Source organism: Triturus cristatus, chromosome 5_2 (genome assembly GCF_964204655.1).
Source record: "Triturus cristatus chromosome 5_2, aTriCri1.1, whole genome shotgun sequence".
Taxonomy (NCBI): domain Eukaryota; kingdom Metazoa; phylum Chordata; class Amphibia; order Caudata; family Salamandridae; genus Triturus; species Triturus cristatus.
The window spans coordinates 728,492,031-728,517,914 of NC_140588.1; the positions used below are offsets into that span (position 1 = coordinate 728,492,031).

The 25,884-nt window shown below is 52.3% G+C and overlaps 1 protein-coding gene across 2 annotated transcripts in view; it reads left to right on the top strand.

The window, feature by feature from the left end:
- BRWD3 (bromodomain and WD repeat domain containing 3) overlaps positions 1-25,884 on the top strand; it is a 1,513,493-nt gene that overhangs the window by 1,430,283 nt on the left and 57,326 nt on the right. For both annotated transcript variants that reach the window (XM_085607835.1, XM_085607833.1), the window contains one exon: positions 6,141-6,302. In XM_085607835.1, the coding sequence (XP_085463961.1) occupies positions 6,141-6,302 (162 nt within the window). The remainder of the gene's footprint in view (positions 1-6,140; positions 6,303-25,884) is intronic.

Here is a 25,884-nt window from a genome sequence, read left to right on the forward strand (position 1 = left end):
GATAGGATGATTGCCCAACGACACCGCCTGGCCCTGGGCTCCCCACTCCCAACACCCTGCTCCTGGGAGCTTGGTGGTCCTAGTCTCAGCGTCCAAAGACGCATTCCCTACTAAGAAGATAGGGCATCTAAGAAGCAGTATCATTTTGGCAAGAAGATGTTTACTTCTGCTAGCTTAGAACTGCGGTCGGTGAACACCGCATGTCTCTTGGGCCATTACACCCACTCAGTGTGAGATACGGTTGCACAGGTGCTGCCACAGTGCCCGGAGGATGCGCGAGCAGTACTCTCCTGTGCGGACGCTGAAGGGAGGGATGCAGCAAAGTTCACCATTCGCTGTGGGCTGCACACCGCCAACTCGCTAGGCAGGACGATTTTAACGTCGGTAGCCCTGAGATGCTACGCCTGGCTGAGGTCCACTGGCTTCTTGGTCGATGTCCAATCAACTCTTTTGGACATGTCCTTTTATGTCCGTCTCTTGTTTGGCGACAAGGTGGGCAATGTGCTCGAGCGCTACAAGGATTCTAGGCCTAAGGCCAGATCCTTGGGCCTCGCTACCACCTCTCGCCCCGCCCAGTCTGCATTTCGCCCCTTTCGTGGCTATGGAAGGGGTGCCCTACCACGTTCTGCCCAGAGCCACAGGACCACACAAGCTGTCCAGCTTCTGCGGGACCAGGGACGTGGAACCAACCACCATGGGGGCCAGCGGGTGGACCAGTCCACCAGTGCCCCCTCTGCAGAAGCCTCCAAACCTTCTTAGTCCAACCTATCTAAAAGAAACACGTAGTGAAAGACTCCTTACCTTAGAATATCCCCAGGCGTCAGACTGGATCTGGAAAGTTTTAGTCAGCAGTACCCTTGCATGTCGGTAGGTGGCATCGTGCGGCTCCGCGTCCATCCTCGGCATCGTGGTCGCCGGGATGATGTCACGGGCGCTACTTACCCACGCACCCGGACGTCAGTTCTTTCTTTTTCCGCGCCAGCAAGAGCAGATCCGGGAAGAGAAGTTACCCTTAGTAATTTTTTGACTAACTTTTTGAAGCTTTTTGTCTCCATTTTTTCATCGAGTCTTTGACTCCTGGTGCAGTTAGGATGCCCGGTTTTAAGTCCTGCGAGGACCGTCACCGCATGATGTCGGTGACGGATCCGCACCAAGTGTGTCTTTTCTGTCTGGGACGCGAACACGACCCCAAATCGTGTCCGGACTGCCGGGCGATGACGCCGAAGTCTTTGCGGGAGCGGTCCCGAAAGCTGCTTGAGTTCCGGCAGTCGGCTCCGCGCCGTTCAAGGTCCCGGTCCCGTGGAGGTCTAGGGACCGTGCGCGGAGTCATCATCATCGGTCCTCCGTTTCCAAGCCTTCACACTCTGGGTCAGGTAAGGCGAAGCACAAGAAGTCGAAGAAGCGTCATTGTTCTCCGACTTCCCCTCGCCAGTCGTGCGACGCGGCTGAGGGTGTGGGTGGTGCCTCCCCGCGGCTCTGGCAGAGCCTGTGGAGTCGCCGCCGGCCTACCCGCACTTTCCGGGTCCGTCGGCGACTCCAGCCCAGATACAGGAATTCCTGTCGGCCATGGCTGGACTATTTGGGCTGCCGACTCCCGCTGGTGCGCCTTTGGGCCCCGCGGTCCCGACTGGGGGTCCTTGCGTTCCCTTGCCGGCGGCTCCGGCGCCGCTGCCGGCTCCTGCCCCAGCACGGCAGGACCCCCGTGGATCCAGGCCTGGTCGACGCCGGTTGACCTCATAACACCAACGTCGATCCCACCGGCACCACTTCCGAAGTGATGGCAGTGGTCGCACCTCATCTGCGCAGATCAGGGGTTCCAGTCTTTCCCTTTCTTAACAACTGGTTGTTGAAGGCGAGCTCACCTGAGGCTGTAGTCACCCACCTCCAGACTACGGCGGACCACCTGCATTCGCTGGGGTTCACATTCAACGTGCAGAAGTCGCTCCTGAATCCTTCTCAGAAGCTCCTTTTCATTGGAGCAGTTCTGGACACAGCGCAGTTTCGGGCCGACCCTTCCGAACAGCGAGTCTGGGACATTCGGGCTATGATACAGATATTCCAGCCTCTATCTCGGATTTCGGTGAAAATGACCCTGAGGCTGCTGGGCCTTATCAACTCCATCATCCTGTTGGTGGATCATGCTAGGTGGCATAGGCAGGCTCTGTAGTGGGGCCTGAAGTTCCAGTGGGCCCTGCATCAGGGGAATCTGTCCGCTGTTGTCCACATCTCGGCGGGGACTGCATATCAGTTGCCGTGGTGGCTCATGAACCAGGTTTGGGTCAACGGCAGATCCCTCTCCCTTCCCCAACCAGATTTCACAGTGTTGACAGATGCGTCACTCATGGGATGGGGCGGCCATCTGGGAGAGGCGGAGATAAGAGGCCTCTGGTCTCCGGCGGAGTCCGGGCTCTACATCAACCTTCTTGAGCTACGGGCGATTCATCTAGCACTGAAGGCATTTCTTCCCTCTGTCCAGGGAAGAGTAGTGCAGGTCTTCACGAACAACAACACTGCCATGTGGTAATGCAACAAACAAGGCAGGTGGGGTCATGGACCCTATGTCAAGAGGCTCTCCGCCTTTGGACATGGCTGGAACATCAGGGCATTTCTCTGGTGGTTCAACACCTGGCAGGTTCTCTGAACGCCAGGGCGAACGAACTCAGCAGCAGAACCTTGGTTAGATCTATTTGCCACCGAAGAGAACGTGCAATGTCAGCAGTTCTGCGTGTTGGAATTTCCAAGGTGGAAGTCGCTCGGCGACGCTTTTCGTCACAAGTGGAGTCGCGGTCTTCTATACGCCTTTCCGTCTATACCACTTCTGCACAGAGTGCTGAAGAAGATCAAGCGCGACTGGGTCCAAGTCATCCTTGTGGCTCCTTTTTGGGCTCGAAGAGTCTGGTATCCTGAGCTGTGACACATGGCATTCGATACTCCAATGAGACTGCCTCTTCAGGAGGATCTTCTGTCGCAGCAGCAGGGGACGATCCTCCACCCGGACCTGTCCAGCCTCTAGCTCCTTGCGTGGAGATTGACCAGTGACAGTTGACAGCTTTTAAACCTTCCTCCTTAAGTCTGTAATGTTATCTTGGCAGCCAAGCGTCCCTCCACCAAAACAGTATACGCCTGTAGATGAAGCAAATTTGTGGCATGGTGCTCAGCAAAGGCTGTGGATCCCGCTTCTGTCCCTCTTTCAAAGTTCCTCCTCTCCATTCTTTCCTTGGCCCAGCAGGGCTTTGCTCTTGACACTCTCAAGGGCTATCTTTTGGCCATTTCGGCCTTTCTTCGCCTTCCAGATCAACCATCTCTTTTCAAGTCCCCTATTGTAAATCGTTTGTTTCCTCCTATTCCTTTCGTATTGCCTCAATGGGACTTGAAGCTTGTTCTGACCTATCTTATGTGCGCTCCCTTTGAGCCGCTGCATAATTGTCCTTTAAGGCTCATGGTGCTCTAAACTGCATTTCTGATTTCCATCATCTCTGCTCGCATAGTGAGCGAACTCCAGGCTGTATCCTCTAAGCCTCCTTTCCTTGCTGTTCATCCGGACAAGGTTGTCCTTCGAACTCAACCTTCTTTTCTTCCCAAAGTGGATACCTATTTCCACATAGGACAGACCATCACTTTGCCCAACTTCTTCCGGCCCCCCATCCTTCTAAAGAGGAGGAGAAGCTCCACCGTCAGGAGCCAAAACGTGCACTTTTGTTGTACCTGGTTCGCACCAAACAATTCTGGGTGGATGATTAGCTCTTTGTCCGCTATCTGGGGGCCAAGAAAGGTCAGGCTTTGCTGAAGTGAACCATCTCTTGATGGGTAGTTCTTTGTATCAAAATTTGTTGTTCCTTATTGAACAAGGAACCTCCAGTAGGGTTGCGCGCCCATTCCACGAGGACGACGGCAGCCACTACTGCTTTGGGACGTGGAGTCCCCCTTCAGGACATCTGCCAGGCAGCCACGTGGGCTTCATTGCACAAGTTCACCAAACACTACTTTCTGGAGAGCCAAGTCCAGAGATAGAGCTTCTTTGGCCGTTCAGTTCTCCAGGACTTTCTGGTGTGAACTTAGTTCGCAGACCCACCTCCGGGGTTGGTATTGCCGCGGTATCTATTCTAAGGGAAGGAATCCATAACTAATAGTCTCTTTCAGATGAAGAAGTTACTTACCTTCGGTAGCGATATATCTGTAGGAGACATATATTAATTATGGATTCCTTACCGCTCCACTCATCCTCCCCGTTCTACGAACTTACTTCTAGGGTGAGGGACTTCCTTTCAGGGCCCTAGTTTTGTGCATCAATGGTCAGTGTCTTGCATGGCTCTGCACTTCTGGCGTGGAATGTCGCGTAAAGAACTGACGTCCGCGTGCGAGGGCTGCGTCTAAGTAGATACTGCGACATCATACCGGCGATTACCGCACCGACGACAGACTTGGAGTAGGCTGACGCCACTTACCAACGTGCAGGGATACTGCTATGAAAATATTTCTCCGGATCCAGTCTGACGCCTGGGGGTAATTCTAAGGTAAGGAATTCATAACTAATATATTTCTCTTACAGATATATCATTACCGAAGGTAAGTAGCTTGTTCTTTAAGTTCCCTTCTTGGGGCATGTACTTATTTTGGGAAGGAAGGGAAAAGCTTGTTCTAAAATCTCCCTGTTATTCGTTATGAAAAACTCTTTTGTACTTGCTCCACCATAGCATAGAAGGTTAAGAAGGCTATTTTTAACATGTTGTGGATGGAAAAGCTGTTGTCCGGTGACCCATACAGTGGCTATCTATATTGTCTACATCCCTGAAAACTGAGTAATTCATAAACATATCTGCGCAAGAACTTTGAAGAATAGGCGTCAAAAGTTACTCTTTCTCCTAACTGAAGATATTTCCTTGTCTTCAATGAATTGAAGACTTCAGCAGCTGACTTCTTTCAACAACTTCAAGATAAAGGACAAAGGCTCTACATCGAAATTTAAGGTTGACCAGGAAGTCCATAAATTCTTGGTGAGGAGGATCTCTTAGCAGCTAAAGGTCCATTGTCTGCTTTGGCTGTATTTACATATGGGTGGCTGATAAATTATCCAAATATCGGCCTGAATAGATAAAAACATTTTTTTATCACAGCTACAGTGTACAGATATCTAACCTATCAGCTCCTGCAAGCTACTTCTATGAAATAATTCAGATCAGCATAATAGCTGAGTGAAGATTTACAGATGATTAATCTGCGGCAACATATAGTAACTGCTTGGAAAAGCATTAGCAAGAGTTGATTTTTTTGGGTCCCTCTATTATTACAGTGCTGAGAAACCAGCAAACTATATTTGGAAGCACCCTTTTCAAAACAAGGCAGTATCAGAATTATGGCTCATGAGGTTGTCTCTTTACACAGAAACAATCACCTCATGCATCACCATTTTATGATAAGATCTCTATATCACCCAGGTAGGCTTATTAACTTAATATTTAAGTTTGAGGTAAAGTGTCCTAAGGTATCTATAATACAATGTTCATCTGTGTATTAAACACTAGAAATAAATTAGATAAATGTTGCTTATGTGTTTTTGAGGACAGCTGGTTTAAAGCCCTCATTACTTGAGAAGTTTACAAAACTTTATATTTGCAGGACTTCTGGGAGGGTCCATTGGGTGCTGGGGAGTATTGTACCAGGCATGTGAATCTGTTTAACAGCCCATCAAAAATTATAATGTTTCTTCTTTAATTTGCTTTGCTTTGTTTGTTCCTGTTTGATAAACCATTAGATATTGTTTATTTCTTGATAGATGACCACTGTAAGGGAGTTAATGTTTTTGAAATATTGTCTTCCACATTTACAACTGTAAACATGTGCCTTTTTAATAGATATGATCAAACTTTTGTTTCTATTGATGAGTAGAAGGTAGAGTGACAGTATCACTAATAAATAGGACTAGTATTCTGCTCATTCTGGAGAACTGTAGTTTGTGTAGTGTATAGTATCCTAAAAAGACGGTTTAGCTAGCATAACTTAATTCCAAATTCAGGACTTTTGAAAATTACTGTGTTCTGCTCTTTTCACAGCTTTCTATCGCATTATGAATCTTTTATGCATGTGTAATAATTATCACAAAAGGAAGATGCGGTTTTAGTTATATATTTATTTATTTGCAGTGTCTGATGCAGCTGAAACAGAGACGGGCAGGCTAGTCACCTGTGAAGCGAGCAATAACCAACCTTCGTCATCTGGATCAAGTTGCTCTAGCCGGAAAGAAAACAGTATTTTACCAGCAAGTCCTACACTGAACAAGAACAAAGGCAGTGCTCCAATAAAAGGTTTGGAGATGGGCAAATGAACATTCTATTGGATACTGTTTCGTTTAAATTCATCTCAGTTGGGGACAAGGCTAGAGTCGCATTTCAGAATGTTGTAATGAGTATTTGTAGAGTGGTCAATCACCCCTGGCCTAGCAATAGGCTAGTGAAGTTAATCTGAAAGAGAAACGTTAGTGATAGATTCCTTACCTTAGAATATCCCCAGGCGTTAGACTGAATCCAGAAAGTTTTCGTCAGCAGTACCCCTGCGCGTCGGTAGGTGTCGTCGTGTGGCTCCGCGTACGTTGCTAGTGTCGTATTCGCCGAGATGACGTCATTGAAGCTACTTAGACGCGCCCACGTGCGCGGACGTCAGTTCTTTCTTTTTCCGCGCCAGCAAGCACAGATCCAAGAGATAGCGGTACTCCTAGTTAATATTTTAACTTTATATCTGAGACTTGTTTCTCTTGCTTTGTCAAGTACTCAACTTCTGGTGCAGTAGAGATGCCCGGGTTTAAGTCCTGTAGGGACTGCCGTCGGAACAAGTCTGTGGCGGACCCGCATGACGTGTGTCTCATCTGCTTGGGGCACGCCCATGACCCCAAGACGTGCCCAGATTGTCGGGCCATGGCGCCGAAGGCTTTGCGGGAGCGTTCCCGAAAGTTGTTGGAGGCCCGGAAATCAGTTCCGCGACGCTCGAGGTCCCGCTCCCGTGGGAGGGCAAGGGACAGGTCGCGGGGCCGACACCACCGCTCTTCGGAATCGGGGACAGGTAAGTCAAAGCACCATAAGAAGTCGAAGAAGCGACGTTGCTCTTTGTCTACCCCTCACCGGTCGCAGGACGCGGTGGAGGGGGCGGGTGGTCACTCCCCCGTGGCTCCAGTGGAGCCTCCGTTGTTGCCTATGGCCTACCTGCCTTTCCTGGGGCCGTTCCCGACTCCGGAAGAAATACAGGTATTCCACTCAGCCATGGGCCATTTGCGCCATCGGGCCCCGTGGACCCGTTGGGTGGTTCTGCCGGTTTTCACCGCCTTTGGCCCCGGCTATGCGGGCAAGATACGCGGTGGCGTCGTTGGCTCCGGCCTCCGGCGCCGGGCCTGCCGCTGCCTCCGGCCGAGCAGTGAATACTGCATGTCTGTTGGGCCGCTATTCCCACTCTGTGTGGGACACTGTAGCACATGTGCTGCCTCAGTGTCCAGTGGAAGCTCGAGCGGTGCTCTCCCAAGCCATTACCGAGGGGAGAGATGCTGCAAAATTCACTATCCGTTGTGGCTTTGACACAGCCGACTCCCTCGGCAGAGCAATTTCCACAACAGTGGCGCTACGCCATTACGCCTGGCTCAGGACAACTGACTTCTCCGGGGATGTCCAGAACACTTTGTTAGACATGCCCTTTGATGGCACGCGCCACTTTGGTGACAAAGCGGATAGCACATTGGAACGCTTTAAATACTCCCGGGCTACAGCCCAGTCCTTGTGTCTTGCCACCACGCACGCACGCTCCCTTGGGGTCTGCCTTTCGCTCCTTTCGCGGTCAGGGACGAGGGGCTCAAACACGTTCCTTTAAGAGCCGCCGGCCTGCGCAGCCACAGTCTCAGCGTAGCCGCGGTCGGTGGGTCCGTCAAAGTGGGGCACGGGGCCAGCAGACAGGTCAGTCCACCACCTCCCCTGCTACCACTGCCTCAAAACCTTCCTAGTTAGGTGTTTCAGGCCCACCAAATGCCAGTGGGCGGCAGGATTCGCCTTCACATCTCCCACTGGCGCACCATCACTTCGGACAGGTGGTTTCTGCAGATAGTCCGAAGGGGCTACTCCCTCCCTTTCGAGACTACCCCTCCAGCCATGCCGCCTCAGTACCAACGCATGTCGGTGGATCACTTAGCGCTTCTCCAGCAGGAAGTTGCAGCCCTCTTGGCCAAGGGTGCCATTGAGCACGTTCTGACGCCAGAAGTAGGTCGTGGTTGTTACTCCCACTACTTCCTGGTTCCAAAGAAGGACAAGGGCCTGCGTCCTGTCTTAGACCTCCGGAATGTCAATCGCTTCCTCCGGAAGGAGAAGTTCAAGATGCTCACGCTTGCTCAGGTCTTGTCTGCCCTAGACCCGCAAGACTGGATGGTAGCGTTGGACTTGCAGGATGCTTATTTTCATATCCCCATCCTGCCGGGCCACCGGAGTTACCTGTGGTTCACGGTAGGCCACGAGCACTTTCAGTTCACCGTGCTCCCTTTCGGACTTACCAGCGCCCCTCGGATGTTCACGAAAGTGGTGGCGGTGGTCGCAGCTCATCGGTCTCAGTCTTCCCCTATCTGGACGACTGGCTGTTGAAGGCGGGCTCACCCCAGGCAGTCGTCTCCCACCTCTAGACTACAGCCGACCTCCTGCATTCGCTGGGGTTCTCCATCAACGTGCCGAAGTCTCATCTGATTCCCTCTCAGAAGCTCATCTTCATCGGAGCAGTTCTGGACACAGCGCAGTTTCGGATCTATCCTCCCGAACAACAAGTCCGGGATATTTCAACCCTTGTCCCGGGTTTTGGTCCGAGTGACCCTGAGGCTGCTGGGCCTCATGGCCTCCTACATCCTGCTGATCGATCATGCCAGATGGTATATGCGGGCTCTGCAGTGGGACCTGAAGTTCCAGTGGGCGTAGCATCAGGGGAACCTGACCAATCACGTCCAGGTCTCGGAGGGTTCACAATCCGGTATTGGGTCGACGGCAGATCCCTCTTCCTTCCCCAACCTGAGTTTACAGTGGTGATGGATGTGTCCCTCCTGGGATGGGGAGGCCACATGGGGGCGGCGGCGATCAGAGGCCTCTGGTCTCCGGCGGAGTCCAAGTTCCATATCAACCTTCTGGAGCTTCAGGCGATCCGACCGTCACTGAAGGCATTCCTACCCTCTGTAAAGGGGAAAGTGGTGCAGGTGTTCACAGACAACACCACCGCCATGTGGTACTGTGTAAGAAACTGGCTCTATATATACTGCACCAAAGTAAGGTACAGTGTGTATAGAGTCCAAGAGTCCCCAAAGGAAGGCAGAGGTTAAAGTTAGATAAAACTTTACTCTCTCATAGTGGTAGCTTGGTCGAGCAGTAAGGCAGTATCGTAGGACAGTGTAAAGCATTTGATGTACACACTGAGTCAGCAAATGAATTCACACACTCAAGAACTGAACTCTAGGCCAATTGTTGTTGTATAAAAATATATTGTTGTTCATTTTTAGAACCAAGCAAGCATGGTACAGGTAAGAAGTATATACTTTTCAGTAATAAGTTACTGGATATAGAACAGTTGAAAAATGCAATAGCAATTGTACTTTGTTTGATTTACAGGAGAGCAGTAGTGTGCAACACTTAGCAAATGCAGTACATTGAAATGAATAGGCTTTTTCAACAAATTGCAGGTAAGTTACTTTTACGTTACTTTTTCTAACTCAGTGCTGGATGCCTAGATTCAGCACTGGGACATTTCAGATTTCAAAACTCCACAATAGAAACTTTTTGGAGCAGTACATTGAAATGAATGGGCTTCTACAACAAATTGCAAGTAAGTAACTTTTACAATACTTTTTCTAACCCCGTGCTGGATGCCTAGATTCATATTGTTTCGATTTTTAAGGAATATTTCAAGTTTTCAAAACTCCACACTTAGTCGTTTTTTTCAAAAGAAAATTGTCAATGTTCTATGGAAGAAAAACAGGTTATCGGTTTGCCGGTAAGTAAACGACTGTGGGAGTTAAGGTTCTGGGGTTAGACTCAGGGGTCCCCCAGGGTCAGTGATGAACTGAGATTGCACCCTCAGCGGCACTAGGGCGGCCGGGTGCAGAGTGTTGAAACCCAATGTTATCCTATGGAGGATAGGGGCTTCCGGTTGGTGGCTGCTGGCTAGCAGGCCACACGGCTGTGGGAGCGAAGCTCCTAGGGTTTAGCTCAGGGCAAGTTGGGGACCAAAGTAGCACCAAAGGTGCACCCTCAGCAGCACTAGGGCGGCCTGGTGCAGGTGCTGTTTTGAGGTCGGGTGCCCTGTTGTTTCCAATGGAGAACCTCTGGGACAAAGAACCACTGCAGACTCTGGGATGAGGATCTGCTGGGTGCGACCACCACTTTGAGGGGTAAGTTGGGATGTCCTGGGTTGGTTAGGCACCGTTGGTTTGGGCACACAAGGTCGTGGGGCGTTGGGTGCAGGGGTGCCTGGGACGTCGGATTTTCTTACCCGCTCTGGTTGCGGTAGGGGGGGGGGGTCCTCTGGATTGAGGCTGCAGGCGTCGTCTGGAGATTTGAGGCAGGTCAGAGGTCGCCGGATCTCGGGTCAGTATGGCCGGGGGGACCTCCTCATTGGTATTGGTTCACTCGTGCTCGGGCCGGGGTCTGCGGGTGCAAAGTGTGCTGGATTCGCGGTCTCTGGCTAGCACCAGAAGCTGCAGTTTAAACACGTCCGGTGTTCTCGGGAGATAGTCCTTGAAGTGAAGGCAGGCAGGTCCTCCGGGGTTTGTGAGGTTGCTGGCTGCAGGACACGCCGGGTTTTGCAGAAGCAGGTTCGAGGGGAGACAGGCCTGTAGGGCTGGGGCCAAGTCAGTAGGCGTCGTCCTTTTGTTAGCTCTGCACGGCTCTTCCGTCCTTCTTCTTATCTTCTTTTCTTGTGGTTTCTAATCTGCTTTCTTGGTTCAGGGCTGCCCCCTAAATACTGTATTTAGGGGGCGTTTTAGGGGTCTTGAGGTCAGTAGCCATTTGGCTACTGACCTTAGGGTGACTACACCCTTGGTGGGCTCACCCCACGTGGGGGAGTGAACACAATCCCTAGTCCTGATTGGGGAGTGCCTGCCATCTGCAAGATGGCGAGCACTGGAGAGTGGGTTTCACCTCGCCTCCCCCACCTGAAGGGTGGAGTTGGCAGAGGTAGGCACACCTCCTGGGCTGGCTAGTTTTTCCCGCCTTTCTTCCCGCCGAAAGGGAGGGGAGACAGGAAGGGGGACTGCTCCTGAGAGCAGGAGAGGCTGGGGGTCGCATTACAAAGGCTGCCAGTCCTTTGAAGCTCCCCTGCTACAGATGGCTCTTCCTCGCCTGGGGAATGTGTGAACACCTCCGCCCAGGAAAGGCTTTGTTTCTGGGCTCGAGGAGCGTAGGCTCAGTGTGGGTTTAATGTGCTGAGAAGTTTGGTAGCACACTTCTCAGTTTTCAGTGTAGCCATTATGGTGCTGTGGCGTTCGGAATGACAAGCTTCCAGCACCATATACTCTTAATGGCAGCACTGCCCTTACAATGCCTAAGAATGGACTAAGACACTGTAGGGGTACAGGGCTCATGCACCTGTACCCTCATCACTGGCATAGGGCACCCAGCTAGAGGGGTGACTGATCTATGCCAGGGCAGTGGGTTGTAGGCATGGCACACAAGGATGTGTGCCATGTTGACTCTTTACTTTGTTCTGCACAAAACACGCAGCCTGCGAAGGCAGGGTGTGTGTGTAAAGTTACAGGGCCTCTAAGGGTGGCACAATAAGTGCTGCAGCCCTTAGAGATCTTCCCTGGACACAGTGCCCTGGTTACCTGTGGTACCATTTACCAGGGACTGACATGTGGCCAGAGATGCCAATTGGGTTAGTTTTGGGGAAAGAACACAGGCCCTGGGAACCTGATTGGCAGGGACCCAGGGCACACCCAGAAAAAGTGCATCAGTAGTCTGGCAAAAAGTGGGGGGTTACTGCAACAGAAACCTACTTTCCTATATATTGCAACAAGCAAGGCGGGGTGGGATCGTGGACCCTCTGTCAGGAGGCTCTGCGCCTCTGGACATGGCTGGAACACCAGGGTGTTTTCCTGGTGGTTCAACACCTGGCAGGTTCTCTGAACGCTAGGGCGGACGAACTCATACGCAGGTACATGATGGATCATGAATGGCGTCTTCACTCGGAGGTGGTGCAAGGTCCCTTTCAGCAGTGGGGAGCGCCTTGGTTAGATCTATTCGCCACCGAAGAGAACGCGCAATGTCATTAGTTCTGCGCGTTTGAATTTCCAAGGCTGCGCTCACTCGGCGACGCTTTTCGTCACGAGTGGAGTTGCGGTCTGTTGTACGCCTTTCCGCCTATACCACGTCTGGCCAAGCACTGAAGAAGATCAAGCGCAATCGGGCACAAGTCATCCTCGTGGCCCCGGACTGGGCTCCAAGAGTATGGTATCCCGAGCTACTCAGTGTGAGAAGTTGGCCTGATATATGATGTCACTAGTTCTAGTGTACACCCTGTATCAGTCCAAACAACCCTTATGGTGATTGGTTGTAAAGTCAACCTTATAGACCAGCTATCCTAGTGGTAGCATGGACAAGAGCAGTCTTAGGCTAAACTCTGTATGGCATGTGAAGCCAGCTGTTATACCATTTGCAACCCCTTGAATACCAAATGAAAGGACACCACAACAGATATATTATAAAAATAGAATGTATTTATTCTAGTCAAAATACCCTCAGCACTCTTTATGAGATTCGAGGTAAGTACAACACAGTCTTATTTAAGCATACATAAGTCACACAGGTAAGTAATACAGTTAGGCCCTAGGGGCCACGCAAACCATATACTACGTAAGTGGTATAAGAACCACTGTCACGAACACAGGTTAGGTCTAGGCCTAGGGAATCGCTGGGGCTACACTATCCTATCAGTTGCTAGGCAGTGGGAGGCCCATGGGATTCGGGTGCAGAGTGCAAACACTCACGCGTAATGCGTTAAAGTCGATAGAAATAGTAGTATTTAGAAATCAAGAGTTTTAGGACACTTCGGAAGGAACTAGGAGTTAGAGACTTGGAAACTAGACACTAGGATAGTCAATACCCTTGTGAGCACCGGAGTGCATAGGTGTGAACTTGCGTCGGGTTTCGTCGTCGACTCCTATGGATGCCTGAAGAAAAGATGCTGACAGGCAGTCAGTGAAGAGTGTCCGGTGGATTCCAAGGGTGGAATCAAGAAGGAGGATACCTGCAAGCAGAGGGGACAGAGTCTAGGTCACCAGCCAGGAGCCGGGAAGGAACCAGGAAGGAACCAGGCGATGTCGTGAAGATGCAGGTGAAGAGGTGAAGCTTGTCGCAGCAGCCACGGGTACCAGGAGGCGTCGAGGACGACCAGAACCAGGAGGCGAGCTGTCCCACGAGGGCTCTTGCTGTCGGCGGCGTCGATGTCGAGTTGGGACACAACAAGCCTTGGTAAGCGCAACCCACGCAGAATGAAGGATTCGCTTCTGTTGCAGACCAGGAAGGCCTGAGGTGCTTCTCTTTCACAGGGAAGCAAGGGCCAGTCAGGAGGAGCCAAACCAGCGGTGGAAAGTCAAAGGTTCGTCGTCGCTGAGGTCACTAGCCAACGGGCAAGCAACCGGACAGACGCGTCGAGCAGGGAAATGCAGAAGGGCCCCACGCAGAACTCGTGGAGTGTGGAGGGCTGATCTTCGGTGCAGATGGTGCTCGGGGTTGGGGCTTCTCAATCCCCAGAGCACAACTTCGAGGATGCCTCAGAAGCTGTGCTGGAAGCAAGTAGCCAATTTTCCCAGGTAGCCGGTCCCACGTCTCTCGTCGCCTCCACGGATCTCAGCTTTGCTGTGGATGTGGATGTGGATCAGGGTCGGAGAAGTCTGGAAGTCAAGGCGCTGGTCGGGCTCCGCAGTCGGTTCCTCATAGAACTTCGGGCAAAGCAGGTCGCTTGATGGTGCCTGTTTGCACAGGGTGGCCACTCCTTGGCCACAAGGGAGATTCTTCAGTCTTCTTCCGTAGTCGAATGTCGAAGGTCCAGAGTTTCTGTTCAAGTTTCAGTTATCAGGATAATCCTAAGTCCTAGGGACTCAGCTCCTACTCTTATACTAATCTGGGGGGCTGGGTTACCTGCTAGGTCCCTCCTATGGGTGAAACCAGGGAGGGGGGTGGTTACACCCCCTTCCCTTTGTCCAGTTTCGCGCCAGGACTGGGGCTGGAGTTCCCCAGCACCGGTTTGAACTGGACTATGCATGGGACACCTTGTGTGCCCCAGGCAGTGTCTCGTTTCATTCATCCCTCCCTGCCCCAATACACTAAGGCCTGGCTAGGGTGGTGCTAGCACCTCCCAAGGCAGGAAACCTATTGTCCAAGCCGCCCTCGCTGGAAGGACTCCCAGCAGCAGGAGGTCAGACTTGTGTCTGTGGCAGCAGCATCCATTTTGTGATGCTGGGGCTCTGGTTAACTTTAACCGGGTAGTAGGTCTTCAACATGTCTTCTCCCTCTAGAAGGGAGGAATACTATCCTCATCGCCAGAAATGGTGTGGGGGTAGTATTGCAAAGTGTTAGACACCTTACACGACATGTTTTGATAAAGCCAAACCATAGTTACCATAACCGCGAGGATTATAAGGCACTTTAAGAGTATATGGTAGGCGATATCATAGAACAGCTATAAGGACATGGTTCCGAAAGCTGCAGACAGGCTCAGCTCATGCTAGAGCACCATCTCACATGTTACCAAGCACTCTGCCTTCAGGATTGTTAAGGCCTGCCATAGGAGTGACTGATAAGTTACCCATGTGTCTATATATAAGGTAGGTATAGGAATACTACATCTGATTACACAACCTTGCCCCAGCTGAGTGATCAGCCAGTTGTGTCATAATGGAAGGCCAGCCAGGGGTGGCATAATACATGCTGCAGCCCCTGGTAGGTCTAGGGTACACCTATGCCCTGGGTACCTAAGGTACACTGTACAGGGCCCTAGAAGGTGATCCTTACCAATTGGGTTATGTATCTAAAGTACATAGTGTGAATTTAGAGAGAGAACAGCTGGGCTGTGGGTCTGATTAGCAGGCCCACAGCCACATCTAAGTCGAAAACCAGTGAAGCAAAAGCAAAAAGTGGGGGTGAACATAGAAAGCAGACCCTACACTCCTACACTCAGTATGAGCATCGATCCTCCGATTAGACTGCCTCTTCGGGAGGATCTTCTGTCGTAGCAGCAGGGGACGGTCCTCCACCCAAACCTGTCCAGCCTCCACCTCTTTGCATGGAGATTGAGCGGCGGCAGTTGATTCCTTTCTGCCTGCCTCCGGAACTTTGTGATGTCATTCTGGCAGCCAGGCGTCCCTCCACTAAAGTGGTATACGCCTGCAGGTGGAACAAGGTTGTGGCATGGTGCACAGCAAAGGCTGTGGATCCCCTTTCTGCCCCTCTTTCAGAAGTCCTTTTGTTCCTTCTTTCTTTGATCCAGCAGGTCTCTGCTCTGGGCACTATCAAGGGCTACCCTTCTGGTATTTCGACCTTTCTCAGGCTCCCTGATTGGCCCTCTCTTTTCAAGTCCCCTGTTGTAAATAGATTTCTGAAAGGCATTACACACCTTTTTCCTCCTATTCCTTTCGTGATGCCACAGTGGGACTTGAATCTGGTTCTTACATACTTGATGTGCGCTCCCTTTGAGCCCCTTCGCAACTGTCCTCTTCCTCTCTTGACCTTGAAGACTACCTTCCTGGTGGCCATCACCTCCGCTAGGCGAGTGAGTGAGCTCCAGGCTCTTTCTTGTAAGCCTCCTTTTCTATCGGTCTATCCAGACAAAGTTGTGCTCAGGCCCCGTCCTTCCTTTTTGCCAAAAGTTGTTACGGTTACATTGGGCAGACTATTACCTTGCCCACCTTCTTTCCGCTTCCGCATTCTTCCAGAGAGGAAGAGAGGCTCCACTATCATTTTATCTTAACCGCACACAACAGTTCGGGTGGATGACCAACTCTTTGTTGGCTACGTTGGCACCAAGAAAGGTCCGGCGGTACACAAGAGGGCTATCTCCCGCTGGGTTGTCTTGTGTATCAAAGCCTGTTACTCTTTGCCTTAAAAAGAACCTCCGGTGGGGCTGCGTGCTCATTCCTCTAGAGCTACTGCAGCTACTACTGTAATGGGACGTGGTGTCCCCCTGCAAGACATCTGTTAGGCAGCCACGTGGGCCTCGCTGCACACGTTTACTAAGCATTATTGTCTGGACAGCCAAGTCCGGAGACACAGCTTCTTTGGCCGTTCTGTTCTCCGGGACTTCCTGGTGTGATCTTGTTCACCAGACCCACCACCGGGGTTGTTATTGCTTGGGTATCTATTCTAAGGTAAGGAATCTATCACTGTGTTTCTTTCAGATGAACAAGTTATTTCCCTTCGGTTACAATATATCTGTAAGAACCATTAGTAGTGATAGATTCCTTACCGCCCCACCCATCCTCCACGTTCTGTAAACTGATTTCTAGGGTTAAGGTCATCCCTTTCAGGGCCCTAGTTTCAAAGTGGTCAGTATCTTGCATGGCTCTGCGTTCCTGGTGCAGAAAGTTGTGTACAGAACTGACGTCAGCGCGCGTGGGCGGCGTCTAAGTAGCGCCCGTGACGTCATCTCGGCGACCACGACGCCAACGATGGACGCGGAGCTGCACAACGCCACCTACCGACGTGCAGGGGTACTGCTGACGAAAACTTTCCAGATCCAGTCTCACGCCTGGGGGTAATTCCAAGGTAAGGAATCTATCACTACTAATGTTTCTTACAGATATATTGTTACCGAAGGTAAGTAACTTGTTCGTTTACGCTTGTTTCCCCACAGGAGCTCCACCAGGTCTAAAGTTGCAAAGTATCGTCTGGGTACTCCATATAGGGAGTGCTGAAGGGCGTAGAGCAGAGGTCTTCAAACTTTTGGCTGCCGAGACCCCCCTGTCAACATTTTCAGTCGTAAGGACCCCCTCCTGATAAACATTTCTAAACCTGTAGGCAGGGCTTCTGGAATTACGAGGCAGGTGAGGACCAAATTACACGACAGGCTTGACTAAATTGTGTGGGAAGAAAATTTAAATAATGTTATGTGATGCAGCGTTATTTTGGGCTAGAATTGCTTCATTATTTTTCATTTTTTTGCACACAGTAACACTGAGGAAAGATTTCACCCCATCAATACCAGTTTATAACCAAAATACAGCAATTAACATCAGAAACATGTCTAGTCAGCCTTTGAGATGGGCCATCCACTCCACAGGAATACGTGCTGCCATATTAGAAGCTCACCTGGCCCTGGCCGGGAGCAGCAGGGGTCCCTTAAAACCCTGGCAGTCTTGTGCAGAGTTAAGCAATTTACCCATGCCACTTTCCTCTCACCCCTCCCTTCCATCCCTCTCTCCTCTCCTCTCCTGGATCTCTCTCTCACTTTGCAGGCCATTTTATTTCACCCCTTCTTACAACTTCTAAACTCTCCCCATTCAACTTCTCACTTCACCCTTAATCACCTCTTGCCATTCTGCCTTTTCACTGCCCTCATCTCTAACAGTTTCTCGCATTTATCTCATGGCCTCTCTAGCCCTGTCACCTCCCGTGCCCATCTGCACTTCTCATTCATCTCAAGTCTCTCCGTTCAAATTGTTGTCTATTTGTATCTTGCACCTCTCCCGTCCCCCATTCATCTTTCACATCTATCCTTTGTTTTTTCACACCTTCTTGAACCAATGTCCCTCTCCCCTGTTACCTCAGCACCAGTGCTTAATTTGAGAAGGTGGTTTCCGTTGCTCCGCACTGGCACCTAATTGTGCACACTGGCAATATGACCATCTGCCACATGCCACTTGATGGCTCTGTCTGTGTAATTTAGAGATGAGCAGAACAGCTGTTTATTAATTCAATATACATTAAAAACGATAAACTTCTGACATCCATGCCATTCTTATAGCTTTGTGGGCTTGAAATAGTCACACTTGTACAGTGTTATGGTTGGTAGTTGCATAGGTATTGACATTGGCCGCACATGCAAGGCAATGCGTGGGTGGTTAAAGTTGCAGTGGCCTACTGGTGAGGTTCCTGGCACATGTTTAATTACAAATTAATCACTGCTCAGCACCCACCCCAGTACTCCCTCTCTTCCCCGATCGCTGCTGTCCCTCACCAATGTTGCATCAAATTACTTTTTAGGTCACAGATCATCTCTCAGCTATCTTCTCTCACAGTTTGACAGTAGCCCTCCTCTGTGCCCGCAACTTATCCTCACACTCACTTCTTGCGTGTCTGCACTTCCCTTCGGCACTTCACATTTCTCCTCATCCCTGACCTCTTCAATCGAATTCTCTCACTCCCTTGCTGTACTTTCTCATCCTCTCATCTCTCCTCACCGAGCACACGGGTCGGACCCGTATGCTCCTCTTGGCCTGTGCCACTCTGCTTATTGTTCCCTAATTCAGGAAGGCACAAATTGTCTGTCTTGCTGTTTTGGTGCAGGCCACACAGTTATGGAACGTGCACCCTCCTTTGCTTCGCTCCACCAAGACTCTATTATCCTTTAGGAAGATATAAAAACCTGGCTCTATGCTCTGTAGGTCACCCCTTTTGGCTGGTTCTCCTTCCCCTTCTGTATGTTTCTCATTTGCCTTCAGGCAGCAGATGGCTATTAGCCCCAGGACACCTTTTGGTAATAGCAGCACACTACAAATGTAAATAATAATAGTAGTAGGCAGAAGCATGGGAGCGACTAGACCCAAACTTCGCGAGGGGGCCTACACTCCCAGGCAGGGCTGGCCATAGCACTGGCCACAAATGGCGCAACAGTCTTTTTTGGTGCCCCATCCTCATTTCCTCCTTCTCCATAAATTCCCTCACTACCACTCACCAACAAAGCACCTCATCTCTCTGTAGCACCTTTCTGACAAACATTTTTTTTTATAGTGCTACTCAGTTTACTCACAGTTCTGTGATCTCCATAGTACATGTTCTTTGTAGCAGGCACATTAACCCTCTGTGGATGAGAAGTGTGCCCATGTGAGTGCACGGTGAGTGATGCAACAGTGTGAGAGTAGCGAAAGAGGAGTGACTGCAGGGTGAGTGAGGTTACCATGAATTTGGGTGCGGATGTAAGTGCAGAGTGGGACGAATGAATGCATGGTTAATGATGGGCTTGTTTGAGCAAGTTGCAAATTGAGCAGTGAGGGGACAGGTGAATAAGGTGTCACATGAGTGCATATGAGTGGTGTGACTGCAGGCTGAGGTACAGGGTGAACAACGCAAGTGCATTGTGATTGCAGAGTGATCACTGTGAGTGCAGTGTGAGAGGGTGAATGATGTGAGTGCATGGTGATCAGTGTGAGTGCATTGCGATCGCTGTGAGTGCAGGGTGAGCGTGAAAGTGAAGTGTGAGAATGAGAAGTGAGTTCTCTGAATGCAGGGTGCATTCCCAAACACTTGAAGTAACTCAGCATATTATTGACGGCAGCGTAGGGTTTAAGATATAAGTTAAACTATTGCTATTCTGACATTAATCAGGGATCGAGGGTGGAGAAAATAAATAATATGCTGATCCTGTAACACACTTCCAGTCCTATGGTTAGGGTTGCCTGCTCATTATTTTGATGTCCCAGACAGTACAAAAATAAGCAGTCACCTAAAGCTGTATATTTCAGCACTCATCTGTGCGTACTTGGAACAGCAAATATAAATAAAAGCACTTTTAATTGTGTTCTAGGGCTGCCTCAATGATCCATGACTGATAATTAAAGGGAACAAAGACAGAAAAGTCACATTACGAATGAATGCATATGATTTTATGTACAATCCCATTTAGTGTCAAGAGGATGCCTTTGCAGGCTCTTTAAACATCAAATGGCTGGTATTTTTCTTCTTGCAACCCTACTTTATATTTATTTTCATGAAATGCATTCTCACACTACTGCAGTAACTGTAAAATACAAATGTAAGGAAAAAGCAGAGTTGGGGCCCAGGGGGTACTGGAACTAGAAAAAATCAGTAAGCACTTTACAAAAGGTATGTAAATCTGCAAATGGTCCTTAACGACCTGTGAAAAACTCAGGAGATAAGACTGCAGACAGCCCAGCGGAGCCCACAGCAGCTCGAGCTGAGACACAGTACGGGGGAGGAGGGGGGCTGAATCCCTTGTTGTGCCTCGCAGAAGTGTGACCGGGAATGCGCGACCCCCTTTCCATCACTTCACGGCCCCCCTGGGGGTCGCGCCCCGCACTTTGAAGACCCCTGGCGTAGAGACAGCAAGGCAAATAAATCTTTTTTATCATTGCTACCCTCCCCATCTGGAAGAGACACGTTAGTGATAGATTCCTTACCTTAGAATATCCCCACCCGTCAGACTGGATCCGGAAAGTTTCGCTAGCAGTACACCTGCACGGCAGTAGGGGGCATCCTGCGGCTCTGCGACCGTCGCTGGCGTCGTAAGCGACAAGATGACTTCACGGAGACTACTTAGGCGCCACCCATGCACGCTGACGTCAGTTCTTTCTATTTCCGCGCCAGCATGCGCAGATCCGGATAGAGCACCTACCTTAGTCACTTTTTGACTACTCTTTTGAGACTTTTGTCTCCCCTTTTTTCTCCTGGTGCACGTAGAGATGCCTGGATTTAAGTCCTGTGGGACCTGCCGTCGCAATATGTCGGTGGCGGACCCCCACGATGTTTGCCTCTACTACCTGAAGACCGACCAGGACTCCCTGTCCTGCCGGGATTGTCGGGCCATGGCCCCTGAAGGCCTTGAGTGAGCAGCGCCGGAAGCTGCTGGAGGTCCGACCCTCGTCCCAGCGCAGGTCCAGGGACCGTTCGCGGGGCCGCAGTCGTCGCTCCTCGGGCTCCAAGTCTTCATCCTCTGATTCTGGTAAGCGACGACATAAAAAGAAGTCGAAGAAGCGTGTTCGCTCTCCGACGTCCCCCCGTCGGTCCTCGGATGCGGACGAGGGGGACAGGGGTTCTGCCCCTGCGGCTCCTTCGGAGCCTGGGAGTCCCGCGGCCGCCCCGCCTTACCCGGGTCCGTCGGCGACTCCCGAACAGGTGCAAAAATTTCTTGCCACCATGGACCGCCTTTTTAGGGCTTGGGCTCCCGTCGGCGCGCCTTCAGGCCCCGCGGTCCCGTGTCCAGATCCTGTTGGGCCGTTGGCGCCACCGGCGGATCCAGCTTCGGCGCCACAGGATCCTACGCCGTTGGCTCCGGCCCCTGTGCCACAAGGTTCGGCGCTGCCGGCACCGGCCCCAGCGCCGCCCTCGGCTCCGCCCCTGGCGCCGCAATGGGTGCCGTTTGTTCCACCCTTGCCCCGGTTCCAGGACCATTTAGTTCCTGCCTGGGATCCGCATTGGGAGACGGCGCCAGCCCGACCGCGGCCGGCGCCGGGGCGCCATTTCTAACGCTGTATGTTCTTTCCCCGGCTCTGGCTCTACCACCGCGGCCGGTTCCTCCTGCAACGGAGGGGGAGGATGACTGGGAGGGGACCGAGGACCCTCTTGCCCGTCAGTGTGACTCCGAGCAGGACTGGGTTGACAATCTGGAGGACGCCGGCAACCTCGATGTCTTTTCGGACCTGGGGTTTGCCTCTCCCCCACCTACCATGGAGGAGGGTGCTTCCTACACGATGGTGAGGTGCTCCAGACGGCGTCTACCTTGTAGGAGCCACTGCTTTCCTTCAACGATGCCCTCACCGACGTCCTGTTGGGCACTTGGTCGCGGCCGGCCACGGGGGCCCCTGTGGATAAGAATGTCACCAGGCGTCACCGCCCAGCGCCTGGTGACCCCGCGTTTCTGACCACTCATCCCACGCCTGAGAGTCTGGTCATCCAGGCCACGACGTCGCAGAGTGCCTTTCCCACGGCTCCACCGGATAAGGACTCTAAGAAGCTGGAACAGTTCGGTAAGCGGTTGTTCTCTTCGGCCAGCTTGGGGCTGCGGTCGGTGAACACCGCCTGCTTATTGGGCCGCTATTCCCACGCAGTGTCGGATACAGTTGCTCAGGTGTTGCCTCAGTGTCGTGAGGAGGTCCATGCTGTGCTTTCCCAGGAGGTTGCTGAGGGTAAGGATGCGGCTAAGTTCGCCATCGGTGTGGTTTGGACACCGCTGACTTGTTGGGCAGGGCAATTTCTATGACTGTGGTGCTGCGTCGCCACGCCTGGTTCGATCTACTGGGTTCTCGCCCGATGTCCAGGGCTTGCTCATGGACATGCCCTTCGATGGCACTCGCCTGTTTGATGATAAGGCCGACAGTGCACTGGAGCGTTTCAAGGACTCGTGGGCCACGGCCAAGTCCTTGGGTCTTTCCACAAAGAGCCCGGTTCCTCCTGATTTTGTTCCTTTCGTGGCCAAGGCAGGGGTGCCCAGGCATGCTCCTTCAGCAAGCCTGTGCAGAACCAGCCTCCGCGCGGACGTGGCTTCCGCAGGGGCGGCTCTGGGAATCAGCGTGAGGGACAGTCTACCTCCGCCCCTGCTGCTTCTTCCTCCAAACCTTCCTAATCCGAGCTTTGTGGAGCACCCCACGCCAGTGGGTGGCAGGATTCATCATCACCTCCCCCCACCGGCACACTATCACCTCGGACAAGTGGGTGTTGCAGATTATCCGCAAGGGTTACTCCCTTCCCTTCCAGTGCACCCCTCCAGCCATGCGACCTCAGTACCACCGCATGTCGGGGGCACACTCTCCAGCAGGAAGTTGCGGCCCTCTAGGCCAAGGGGGCCATCGAGTGCGTTCCTGGGCCGGAAGTAGGGAGTGGTTGTTATTCCCACTACTTTCTGGTCCCCAAGAAGGACAAGGGGGGCCTGCGCCCCATCTTGGACCTCTGGGACGTCAATCGCTTCCTCCGGAAGGAGAAATTCAAAATGCTGACTCAGGTCCTGGCTGCCCTCAACCCTGGAGACTTGATGGTAGCGTTGGACTTGCAGGACGCATATTATCTGAAAGAAACACGTTAGTTAGATTCCTTACCTTAGAATATCCCCAGGCGTCAGGCTGGATCCAGAAAGATTTTCGTCAGCAATACCCTTGCGCGTCGCTAGGCATAGTCTGCGGCTCCGCGTTCGGTGTCGTGATCGCCGGGATGACGTTGTCGGAGTACTTAGAACCCGCCCTCGCGCGCTGACGTCAGTTCTTCTTTTTTCCGCGCCAGTAAGCGCAGATCCGGGAAGAGCATACCCTTTAGTCACTTTTTAAACTTTTTTGGTTCCTATTTCGAGTCGACCTCGACTCCTGGTGCCGGTAGGGATGCCCGGGTTCAAGCCGTGCGACGCCTGTCACCGCCTGATGTCGTTCACGGATCACCACCGCCGGTGTCTCTACTGCCTTGGGGCCGACCATGATGCCGAGTTGTGCCTCGACTGCCGGGCCTTGACCGCGAAGGCTAGGCGGGAGCGGTCCAGCAAGCTGCTCGAAATCCGGCAGTCGGCTCCGCGCCGCTCAAGGTCCCGGTCGAGGGACAGGTCGTTGAGCCGCAGCCATCACCGCCTGTTGGGGTCGAAGTCCTCGCATTCCGGTAAGTCGAGGCACAGTAAGAAGAAGTTGAAGAGGTGACATCGCTCTTCTGACTCCCCTCGCCGGTCGCGCGACTCGGCTGAGGTTTCGGGTGGCACCACCCGCGCAATACGGCTGAGTTTTCGGGTGGCACCACCCGCGCTGCTCTGTCGGAGCCGCGGGAATCGCATCCGGCCCCATACCCTCCGGGCCCTGGGCCTGATGCGACCCCGAGGGAGATCTGAGACTTCCTCGTGGCTATGAGGAGTCTGACTCCGCCGTCGAGGCCTGCCTTCGCGCCCCGCAGGTCCTACTGGGAGGCCTAGCGAGCCGGCGGCTCCGGCCCCGGCGCCGTTGTCGACTTCAGTCTCGACGCCGCAGGCCCCCGTAGGATCCAGGCCTCGATCCCGGTCGACCTTACGACCCCTCCACCAGCGCCGACCCCATCGGTGCCGCCCCCGGCGCCGTCTTCGAAGGACGTCGTCCCCAGATTCAGTCCCGGTCCGGGCCCGGCGTCGGAGCGCCGCCGCCCGGCGCCGATGGATGACAGATTCATCTACCGCCCGGCTCCGACCTTTCAGCCTGTCTACCAGGAGTCAGATGACAGGGACGACTGGGAGGGGTCTGAGGACCCTCTGGCACAGCAGTGCCAGTTAAGTCAGGACTGGGCAGAAGAGCTGGGGGATGCCAGTGGTCTTGACACCTCCCCTGACACTGGCTTCATCTCTCCTCCCTCCGTGGCTACGGAGGAGAGTGCTACCTATTCTGTGGTGCTGCGCAGCGCTGCCGAAGCCCTTCATTTGGAGCTCCCTGCAGTGGTCGTGAGGACTAACCTCTTCACGGAAGTGCTTCAGCCGCCAGTAGGCTCCTCGGAGCCTCTGCTGCAGTTCAGTGAAGCACTGATGGACGTTCTGATGGGCACCTGGTCCAAGCCCTCCACAGTCCCTCCTGTGGACTGGAACGTGGCCCGGCGCCACCGCCCGCACCGGGCGACCCCATCTTTCTGTCGGTGCACCCCACCCCTGAGAGCCTGGTTATCCAGGCCTCTACCTCCCAGACCGCCTTCCCGTCCGCTCCTCCGGATCAGGAATCCAAAAGGTTGGAACAGTTTGGGAAGAAACTGTTTTCCTCCCTTAGTTTGGGGTTGCAGTCTATCAACACCGCGTGCCTTTTGGACCGTTACACCCACTCCTTGTGGGATACGGTGGCAGACGTGCTGCCCCCGTGTCCGGAGGAGGCCCAGACACGACTCGCCCAGGCTCTTGCCGAGGGGCGGGATGCAGCATGGTACTCGATACGAAGTGATCTTGACACAACGGACTTGTGAGAAGTTGGCCTGATATATGATGTCACTAGTTCTAGTGTACACCCTGTATCAGTCCAAACAACCCTTATGGTGATTGGTTGTAAAGTCAACCTTATAGACCAGCTATCCTAGTGGAAGCATGGACAAGAGCAGTCTTAGGCTAAACTCTGTATGGCATGTGAAGCCAGCTGTTATACCATTATAATCCCTTGAATACCAAATGAAAGGACACCACGCCAGATATATATAAAATTAGAATGTATTTATTCTAACATATACCCTCAGCACTCTTTATGAGTTCAGAGGTCTAAGCACAACAATTTCTTAAGTAGCATACGTTAAGTTACATAGGAAAATACAGTTAGGCCCAGGTGCCATGCAAACCATATACTAAGAAAGTGGTATAAGTACCACGTCACGAACAGGGAGTAGGCCTAGGGAATCGCTGGGGCTACACTACCCTCCCAAAAGTTAGGAAGTGGGAGGCCCACGGGAAGCGTGTGCGGTGTGTAAACACACACGCGGGGTACATTAAAGTCAATGGGAATATAGCAATTAGAAATAGGAAGAATAAGGACACTTCCGAAGTAACTAGGAGGAAGCAACTAGAGACTTAGACACTTGGATAGTCAATATCCACTGGAGCACCGGAGTACTCGCATTACCTCACCCACAGGAGATGGGTGCATAGGTGTGAAGATGTGTTGGGTGTCGTCGCTGGATCTTACGGATGCCTGAAGAACAGATGCTGGCAGGCGGCCAGGAGGAAGATGTCCGGTGGATCCAAGGATGGATCTTGAAGGAAGAACACCTGCAAGCAGAGGGGACAAAGTCTGGGTCACTAGCCAGTGACCGTGCGGAACCAGGAAGGAACCAGGGGATGTTGTGCAGAACACAGGTGATGTCGTGAAGCTTGTCTCTGCAGCTGCGTGGACCAGGAGGCGTTGGGGACGACCAGAACCAGGATACGAGCTGTCCCACGATGGATCTTGCTGCTGGCGGAGTTGACGTCCCGATCAGAGTGTGTAGGAGAGTAGGGTCTGATTTCTATGTTCACCCCCACTTTTTGCTTTTG